Here is a 10,653-nt window from a genome sequence, read left to right as displayed (position 1 = left end):
GACTCTTCATTTACCAAGGGCATTTGCTCAGAGGATTTCTCAAGCTCTGCATCTGGCCACCAGCTCATATCACACTGGGCGCCTTCTTCAACTTTGTTAAACTGGGCCAACAGGGAGGTGGAGAGAATGGCCCACTTCTTCTTCATACACTTTCCCAGGGAAGCGGTCTCCACTGTCACCAGGGTTACCAAGTACACCTTCACTTTCACATGAACTCCGTTGTGAAATCCCATGGTGCTGCACCTGATGAAGTTCAATTTGAGTCCCTTAGGTACTTATCTTTCTCTGTAGCCACTACAGTCCTGGCTCATAACACGTAGGGGACATAGGTCTTTAGTGAGATGTAGTGGGCAATGGCGATTGAGGTACCAGGAAGGCCCGGTATTCATTGGACCTCAATAAACATGAAAAATACAGATTTCCATTTCTGAATCTAGGAAATGAGAATGGATTATAGGCAGGATTCTGGTACCATGCAACCAAGGGGCCTGGAGTTACTTTCCTCAGAATGTGTGTTTTCTTTTCGGAGTTCATAGGCTATTCTAGTTCGAAATCTGCAATTGGGAGTGTCTACAGTGGCACAGCGACCTGCTTCTACTGACCTCTCTAACCCGGAGCGTCTACTGGAGAGTCAATAGTTTTAAGACAAATCTTTCATATGCCTCTTCTCCTTGCCTTTATTGCAATCACTATGTGGGCAAAAAGAGAGTTTTGAAATAGGAGTTTGTAATTACGTTACTGTGTACCACATCACTTTGGAAGTTTTAAAGATATTTTTTAAGCTATGAACATCAGCATAGTTTCCAGAAACTCTGCTAAATCGGAGCCCATGAGCAGTGTTTCTGAAGCCTCAAAATATCAGCTCAGTTTGCTTTTGCTGCAGGGATATAGTACTTTGTGCAAACATTTCCATGTTTACTTGACACACTTTCACACTAACGAAGAAATTAGATCTGTAGGAACATTCTTGTTTTTGTCACAAGCAAAATCTCAGCAGCTCTAATATTTACCTACTTACCCAAAGTCAGACATTTGACTCTTCACAAATTTGAATTATAAATATGAATTATATGCTAGCACAAACATGAACAGAGTAATCTACCATTCTTTTCAAGTTGTGTTCTCTTTAATAACTTTTCTTCTCTCTGGTAAGGTTTGCATGTACTAGGGATGACCAAATGTAGTAAAAAATTGTTAAGTGGGGTAAATGACTTGTAGAATTTCTGTATCTTTTTTTTCCCCTTTCAATTCTAACTTCACTCTGCTTTCTTTCTGTTTTATTATTATTTTTAGCATCATTGAAAATACATCCTGCATATCAGATATTTACATTATGATTCATAACAGTAGCAAAATTACAGTTATGAAGTAGCAACGAAAATAATTTTATGGTTGGGGGTCACCACAACATGAGGAACTGTATTAAAGGGTCACTGCATTAGGAAGGTTGAGAACCACTGGAGGTGTTTAAATGTCATCTTAGATAGCATATTAATATATACCACTTATTGACATACAATAAAGTAAATATTGTGTATTAAAAAGCTGGAGTTTTAGAGTGTTTAAACTTTGGAAAGATTGTGATTACCTGTCCCCAAGTTATTTAAAAATGTAATTAAAAAATAGTACAGATACATGATTAAATTAAAAGAATTTCTTTAGAAATTATCTGATTGTACAATTTTAAGTATGGCAATAAAGCTGGAGTTTTTTGGGTTTATTTTTTTGGATTGATTGTTTTTCACAGGCTTTGCTGCAGTCCTAAATTAGTTTGGTTTGCTACTGCCCTGATGCTAAACAGTTTACACATATCTAAACTTCAGAATACAGATACTAAATTACAGTGTAGGGAATTAATATTTTATTTTAATTTTTGTTAATTCTCAATAAGGATATTTTTCCCATTGCTTTTTAGAGAGATTGGACGGGAGGGACGGAGGGGGGGGGTATGGGGAGATAATGAATGAGAGAGAGAGAGAGAGAGAGAGAGAGAGAGAGAGAGAGAGAGAGAGAGAGAGAGAGAAATATTGATGTGAGAGATACATCCACTGGTCACTTCCTGCATACACCCAGACTGGGGGCCAAGTATCGAACCTGCAACCCAAGTGCATGCCCTTGACTGGGAATGGAAACCGAGACCCTTAAGTCTATTGGGCTGACACTCTAACCACTGAGCAATACGGGCCAGGGCAGTGTAGGGAATTAACATATTTTCCAAGTTTTCCCACTTACTAGGTACTAGGATTCAAATTGAGACTCGTATGTTTAGTGACCAGTCAAGAAGCTTTTATTATCTTATATAATAAAAGCCCAGCGACCAAATGACGGAACGACCAAAGTGACCGGTCAACCGGTCACTAAGACGCGCACTGACTACCAGGGGGCAGATGCTCAATGCAGGATCTGCCTCCTGGTGGTCAGTGCGCTCCCACAGTGGGAGTGCTGCTCAGCTAACCAGGATGAGCGGCTGCTCCTGCAGCAGGCCAATCCTTGCAGGTCACCGCCCCTCCCTCCACCAGTGCATGAGTCCCGTGCACTGGGCCTTTAGTCTTAATATAAAGGCCAATGGTCTATCCTTAGGCCCTGAACTGCATTTGACACTATTTCACATTTCCCTATCTGGCTCCAGTAAATGTTTCTAGTCTTACTGCCCACGCCTGCTCCACCCATACACTACACCCTGGCCCAGTGATGGCGAACCTTTTGAGCTCGCGTGTCAACATTTTGAAAAACCCTAACTTAACTCTGGCGCCGTGTCACATATAGAAATTTTTTTGATATTTGCAACCATAGTAAAACAAAGACTTATATTTTTATATTTATTTTATATATTTAAATGCCATTTAACAAAGAAAAATCAACCCAAAAAATGAGTTCGCGTGTCACCTCTGACACGCGTGTCATAGGTTCGCCATCACTGCAGCCTTTGTTGGACTGTGCCTTCACTCATGCTCTTTCCTTGCCCTGGAATGGAACTTACATTAACAGTCTATTTTGTACAATTACTCAAAACAAGACAATGGACAGTTGCCACTCCCCACCCCCCACCCCATCTGTGGTTTCACTTTCTGCAGTCTGTTACCCATGGGCAACTGCAGCCCAAAAAATATTATATGGGAAATTACAGAAAGAACAATTATAAGTTTTTTCATTATGAGCTGTTTTGATGAACTCTCACACCGTCCAGCTCCATCCTGCCTGGGATATGCATCATATCTTTGTCCAGAGTAGCCAAGCTGTACATGTTTCCTGCCCGTTACTCATTCACTTGCCATCTTGGTTATTAGGATTGTCTTGATATCGTGGTGCCTGTGTTCGAGTAACCTTCACTTTATTTAATAATGGCCCCCAAGTACAAGAGCAGTGATTCTGGCAATTCGAATATGCCAAAGAGAAGCCAGAAAAGTGCTTCCTTTAAGTGAAAAGGTATGTATGTATAGCAAAAATATCGCATATTTAGGTTTCGGTACTATCTAAGGTTTCCAGCTTCCCCTGTGGGCTATTGTACTGCTGAGCCCAGAAAAGATGGTTTCATCTGGCAATGTGGGGGTCTAACTTCACCTCACACAGTCTTTTAAATTAATCCTTTTGTTTTTAACCCCTTAACTTCAGTTTGAACCTTGACAGAAACCCCGGGCCTCCATATCATGAGAAAATCATTTTCTCCTCTAAAAGCAGTTAAATTCAGCACCCGCTTCTCTTTTTTTAGTCACAGACGAAAAATCTGCCTTTCTTTTCCATTCTCCCATTTGGTTTATTCTCTTCCGTTCTCTGTTTTTGTGGGGTTTTTATTCTTTTTCAGTAGGGTTTCTAGATGAAGAAAAATACATCTGGGCATTCAATTTGTCATATTTTATTGGAAGTCTAATTTTTTAAAATAAAAAGAAAAGCAGCCTGGTGGTAAAATCCTGGACTTTGGAATCAGATTCCCTATCTTAATTAAAGTCAGAGACCACAGAGAAAATGGTAATATTTGTATAGTGTGCGGGGTGAGTGACAGGACTGAAGTAGACTGTCCCTGAGCAACGCCTCCACCTTGAGACAGTGGTGATCCATCTCATGGCACACATGCCTCACTAGGTGGCTGGGTTGCTCTGTGCATCAACAGGTTTGAATCCTGTTTGGCTTGGTAGTTGCATGGCCTTGAGCAGGTTAAGCTCCATTTGTAAAAGAGGGGGTGAGGATTATAGTTTCCACTTCTTTTTTTTTTCTTTAAATATATTTTATTGATTTTTTACAGAAGAAGGGAGAGGGATAGAGAGCCAGAAACATCAATGAGAGAGAAACATCGATCAGCTGCCTCCTGCACACTCCCCACTGGGTATGTGCAGGCAACCAAGGTACATGCCCTTGACTGGAATCGAACCTGGGACCCTTGAGTCCACAGGCTGATGCTGTATCCACTGAGCAAAACCGGTTAGGGCTAGTTTCCACTTCTTAGTACTCTTTTGAGAATCAGAGGGGCTAGCATATTTGAAAGTGGGAATGCAGTGTATACACACAGTAGGTCAATAATTGTCTACTCCCTTCCTTGACAGCTCCTCCAATCAACCTTACCTCGCTATGTAGGTGCTCACATATTTGTTAATCAAATGCTAAGGTGGACATCATTGTAATACAACAGGGAATACTTTGGGGTCAGGGAATACTTTGGGGTCAGGGGGTCTTGTATACAGGAGACCAGCATTAAGCAACTGGGCAGAGGAAAAGAGGGAGCCAGGAGGTTAAGAAGCGTTGTAACTTTCTCTGGATTCATGTGGTGACAAGTGTCTTTTGTTATTGGAAATCATTTTGATTTGAGGCTATTAGAAGGAATAAAGTACTCTGTAGGAGTCAGGAAAGTCTAGTGCCTTGTTTCTCAGTTGAAAGGAAACAGCCCAGGTGGCTAAAGATTCTTGTTTATTTTGCAATAGATTTATCTCTGTTCTGCTTAACCCTTATCTTTTCCTGCAGAATAATCTGTTTACAACTTCTCAGGTTTACAATCCTTCCTAGGGCCAGGGGCATGCCACTATTTCTCACTTCAGATTTGGAAATGCACATCTTTCATTTAAAACAGAAAATACTGCCACACCAAAATGGAACGTGTTTGGCATACTCCTAAGGCAAATGAGATGGCACATGAATTTCGCTAACATGTAAAAAACAGGGAAAGAGCTTGAAGAATGGTAAACCCAGATACTACTTTATATCGCCTTTCTCTTACTTTTCTTCAGCTTCCTCTTTTTCTCTTTTCATCAGGTCTTCATTTTTCTTTCTTTCTTATCAACAAGAGGTACACAGAAACTCCAAAGAGGCAAATTGGTAGGGAGGAAATGTACAAGTCCATTCTTCTTTTTGCTTCTAGTCCGGTGGGGAGTGAAGCCCTTATCTCAGTGGGGTTAACTACCCCAGAGGCCTGTCATTCACCCCCAGGAAGCATTTCCCAATTCTGCCTGCAATACCTCCTACCACTCCTCCTACTTTCTCAGCTGCCAGGAAATCCTGGAGCAGTCTTTGCCCTGGAGCCGCTTGTGTTGTTAATAATCAGCGATTGAGTTGAGTTGAAACAATACAAAACTAAAACGCACATTTCAGGGGCCTCCCCGCATACCCCGGGGTTGCTGGCTTCCTCTGCAGGCCAGAGGCGAGGCCGCCTCCAGCACCAGCTCGCTCTCCAGAGATTTGCCCAGAGACGCTGAGCGCAACTTGTTTGCCTGACAACTGAGAGTGGGATGGGCCCATGGGCCTCATCCCAGGGCCTCTGTGTGTGAGAGAAGGGAGGCCGTGCTGCAGTTTGAGGGCGCTGTTCCTGGGAACCGCGAGGAGGGCAATGCTTGGAGAGGTTGGATTTCTTGCAGGGCCACCGTCACCACGCGCAAGGGCACAGTGACGCCTCCCCTCTCCCCCCATTTCACTATCCGAACCCCCTACCCCCACTCCAGCCTGTTGCTTCCTCCGCGGCTCCAGGTCGGTTTTTCCCGGCGACTCTAGTGTGACTTCCAAACTCCTAGGCTGCGACTCACCTCGCCATTAGCCCCCGCCTCCCGCCTGCTGCCCTCGGGCCCCAGGGAGCCTCCAGCACCCCGATCGTCGCCTGCGAAGTGCACTCGGGGGCCGCAGATCGCAGGTCCTGCAGGGGGCGGGGGCCGCTAGCGGCGATGAAGCCGTCTTGGCTGCAGTGCCGCAAAGTCACCGGCGCCGGAGGGCTCGGGGGACCCCTGCCCGGGTCCTCCCAGGCTCGGGGAGCCGGCCCGGCCCGCAGGGCGTACGTGGCCCCGGGTCCGCGGAGCGCCCTCGGGGGCCGCGGCTGCCGCGCGCTTTCCTCCGGCGGTGGCGGCGAGTACAAGACCCACTTCGCGGCCTCGGTGGCGGACCCCGATGGGTTCTGGGGCAAAGCCGCGGAGCAGATCAGCTGGTACAAGCCCTGGACCAAAACGCTGGAGAACAGACACCCTTCCACCAGCTGGTGAGTGACTCCTTTGCCCACCCCGATCTTTGGCCTCGACGTCCCCTGCACGGGGAACCTGGAGTTCTATTAGGAATGGAAATCGAGACTCGAGATGTGCGCTCAGACCCTTCAGTTTGTGTTTAATTTCAATTTCACAGCTTTCTTGCCTGCTCTTGAGGAATTCGGTTATCTATTGTGAGTCCAGTTTCCTGTAGAGAGTTTACCTGTATGGCAGGGCTTCTGCGCGGCACTGGGATGTTAAACTGATTAAATCAAGGGCCTGTCTCCAGGAACGGCACAGCCTAACATGGGAGAAAGCCATGTAAATAAATGCAAGCACTCTATTAAACTAGGGAAATACGGCTAAGTAGCCATGGGGAGAAGGGGATAGTCAATCAGTAAATTCACACCCAAGTAGGGTTGGGGAGGGTGGGTATGTCTTCTCAAAGTCCTCAAGTACCTAAGTCTTAAAGACCAGGAGCTGGAAATCAGGTTGAAATTGGACTGCTTCTGATTGTGTTAGCTGAAGAGGTGGGAGAGGGGCTGTCAGTCAGGGCTGGGTCGGGAAGGGTTTCATGTGTCATGGCCAGGAGCTCCATAGCCCTGTTCTGTGTGTGAAGCTGGAGTATGGGAGTGCCCAGAAAGAATGCAGATAGAGGCCAGGTGGTGCTAGAAATCATGGTAGGCGCAAAAGCTTTTCTTCTAGAGCGGCAATTATAAGTAGTTATAAACATTTTTTTTGTATTACAACAATCAGAGATACTTTATAGAATAAACACCAACTTGCTAGAATAGTGAGGGTGAGACACAGATTGTGAGAACTGAGAGTGGTGGCTAACTTTTTGGGACATGCGCCTCACCGGTATGACTGTGGTTGCTTTCCTCTGCCAGCCATTAGGGAGCAATGTTTCCTGAAAAAGTTTTAGAAGCACTGCAAGAAGGTTTCCCATTTCCAAGTTCCCAGCAGTGAGATGGGGAAAATGACATGGTCAGGTTTGCATTTGACAAATGTCTCCTTGTTGAAGGCAGAGAACCTGGAGTGGGGAAGAATAAGTGGACCAGGGCTGATCTGTGTTGCCACCCTACCCCGTACTGTCCTGTTTGAAATTCAATGTTTGCATGGTTTTCCCTTTAGAATCTGAGGGCCTTTCCTCTTCCAGTTCTTATTTTGACAGTAGTGTTTGACTCATCCTCTTTTACATGCCTGGCAATGACCTATACACCAATGAGTAATACGTGGTCCCTGCTTTTTGGGAATCATGATGATTGAGAGCTGGAACCAGAATATTGGGTTTGAGTCCTGGCTTTTGCAGTTACTGGCTGTGTGTTCCCAGTCATGTTACTTAATCTCTCTGTGCTTCAATTTTCATATATATAAATGTAGAAATAGTATGCGGATTACCTAAATAAAGAATTAAGACCCTGACTTGAATGAAATAGACCCTGTAAAAGTTAAAGGAAGAATAGGTATTTTGCACTCATACCACAATTATTTTAGGAGCAGGAAACCCTCCTACTGTTTCTTAGATCAAAACACAGATTATTTCCTCTCCTAAGAGTGTGTTCTCAAAGTTCTGTCATAAAGTATGGTACTGAAATGATTGATGTGACCATCTCTTCCATAACACTGCAAAGAACTCAAGAAGTCACTGGGACAGTCCAAACAAAAACAAGGGCCAAACATAAGGCAGTGGCCAAGCATACATGGAGGAGAAAGGACAACAACTGAATGATGTTATTCAGTCAAATAATATTATTCTAACACTACTATTCAGTCAAACACTACTGAAAAAACAGAGTCTTGAGGAAATCTTTAAAAGTGGTTCACAATGAATAATAAGGATTAGATGTGAGAAGAGGGGAGGACCATTCCAGACTATGAAAACAGCATTGGCAAAGGCCTTGAGTTATATAATAGCTCAGTAAATTCTATAAAACTGAAAGCAGGCTAATGTGGCTGAGGCTTAAGGAATGACAGGAAAATTATCAGGAAATGGAAGAAGAGAGCCATATTCCTAGTGGTCTTAGGAGTCGTGTTAAGGATTTGAACATTTTTTTTTTCCTCCCACATAACGCATGTCATATAATGTGATTAAAACATGAGTGTCCTACTCTTTTTTCGCTAGAACAAGACAGCTTTCAGTTCAACCCTGTTACCAGACTAAATGGGTCTATTTGAGCACATTAAAGCGCAATCAAACACAAGAGGAGTTTGCAGCCAAGAAAGTAAAGTATTAGTTGAGGAAATGGTGCCAAGCTTGGAGTCTCAGGTAAACTAATGTTCAAAGATCTGGCTCCCCAGTGGCTTCCAGGGCATGGGTGATATAGGGGAAAAATCATTAATCATGGTGATTAAAGGAGTTGGGATCCTGGTTCTACTGATTGGCAGGGACCAGGAAAGGGAGGAGGTGATCACTGTGTCAGGTGCTGATGTTCTGCCTGGTTTCCTGAGGCTGTGGAACAGTTAGGGTAGGGTCTTTCTGCGTTCATGGGCCTGGGACTGAAACTCAATGAATTTAAAATGCTATCTTTACTTGGAAGGAAACTCTGTTTTGTGGTCAACAGACCTGAGGCTTTGTTCTTAAGACACATTAATACTGAACAGAATGTGATGTCCTACGGACTTAATGATTAAGGAAGGGAGTGGACTTGGACAGAAAGGAGAAAAGTTCAAAGGAGAAAGGATCATGTTAAAGAAATGGAGTTTCTGTGAAGTTACAACCCCAGCTCTGCCACTTACCTTGGGTTTTCTTCAATATTTTCATAATGTTAGTATCAATTTCTTAGAATTGTGTAGGGGAAGGGAACTTATAAAATGTCCAGGACTGTGCCTGGCACACAGTACTGGGTATTAATGTCTTTTGACTATGGGAGAGATAGTCTCATTAGCTGATGTGGTTCAGGAAGTTTTCAGAGAAATGGTAGCTTTTGAACTGATCATAAAGTGGGACTTAAGGAGAAAAAACCAACTTTTTTTTTTTTTTTAATGTGGGGAACAAACATGGCAAAGGCATGGAGATATGAAAGAATCAAGTGTGCTTGGAGTATCTAAACAAAACAGTTGGCTTGTAGTGGTTATTTTGAATTACTGGTAATGGAATTCAGAAGGTAGTTTCAGGATGGTTTAAGAAGACTCAGAAAGCATGCTCAGGCATTTGCATTCACCCTCAGGCCATAAGTCACAATCTGACAGGCTGCAGATAGGTTTTGTTTGATCCCGATGCTGGACATTTTTTTGTTTGTTTATAAAAATTAGTTATCAGTATTTAAACATTGGAAGATCTCATCTAAAATTAAATTTCCTTTAACAAGTCACATTTTGGACTTCTCCTGAAAAGAAAACAAAAAGCGGACCATCTGTCAGCAGTGGGTCAGCATTTTCCTGTGGTAACACTTGGCTGGAACTGAGTAGCTGCTGTTCCAGGCAAAATTAGACATAGTGACTGGCTGGCTGGGGTGCAGGGAAGAAAAGAAGTTGTGGTGACTGCAAGAATATGAGTCAAAAGTCCAAGTAGAGGAATTGATTGAGAAATTAAAGATAATCGGTTGAAAATGTGAGAGGGAATTGATGTAGAATTATGGTTTTGACTATAAATTGCAAAGAGATGAGAGTTAAAGCCTGGTGGATGTTGAGTGTAGGGAGACAAAGAGGAGGAAAAATACTGTGGAATGGTTGGGACTTGTTCAAAGAAGTAGAAGCAAGAGTAGGGTATTTTTGTGTCATGGAGTATGAGAAAGAGGAGAGGTAAAAGTAGGGGAAGTCCATAGAGGTCATGGGTTCTAGAGTTGCTGTGAGGCTATTGAGGATTGAAAGATCAGTTTTGACTCAGAAATCATCAGTGACTTTTAATAATGTTATATCAATGGAGAGATGAAGGCTAAAGCCAGAACACTGCATTTCAGAGTGAACTGATGATAGGTAAACACATGGATGTATTTGACAGTGACCTAAGGGAAATAGAATAAGAGATTGTGAAGGTGCCCAGGTTCCCTAAAAGAGTTTCCTCACTCTCTTTACTTTTCTCCTCTGCCCCATTTAGGAGAAACCCATGTTTAAAAGGCAGAAGTGAAAAAAATCTGTGAAACAGGAATAAAGGGAATTTTGCTTAATTGAAACTATTCCTCATCAGCAGGGCTCCCTGTTTTTGCAAGTTGAACTTTGTGGCTTATTATTATATTTTTCTTTAGATACTAGAAGTTCATGAAAGAAACAAGATGGACGT

The 10,653-nt window shown here is 43.3% G+C and overlaps 1 protein-coding gene across 1 annotated transcript in view; it reads left to right on the top strand.

The window, feature by feature from the left end:
- The first annotated feature begins 5,582 nt into the window (after positions 1-5,582).
- Positions 5,583-10,653, top strand: part of ACSS3 (acyl-CoA synthetase short chain family member 3) — a 152,400-nt gene continuing 147,329 nt past the window's right edge. The window contains exon 1 of the mRNA XM_036299086.1: positions 5,583-6,448. Coding sequence (XP_036154979.1) covers positions 6,141-6,448 — 308 coding nt within the window. The 5' untranslated portion in view covers positions 5,583-6,140. The remainder of the gene's footprint in view (positions 6,449-10,653) is intronic.

The sequence above is a fragment of the Myotis myotis genome, unplaced genomic scaffold (genome assembly GCF_014108235.1).
Source record: "Myotis myotis isolate mMyoMyo1 unplaced genomic scaffold, mMyoMyo1.p scaffold_m19_p_3, whole genome shotgun sequence".
Taxonomy (NCBI): Eukaryota; Metazoa; Chordata; class Mammalia; order Chiroptera; family Vespertilionidae; genus Myotis; species Myotis myotis.
This window is presented reverse-complemented; position numbering and strand designations above follow the sequence as displayed.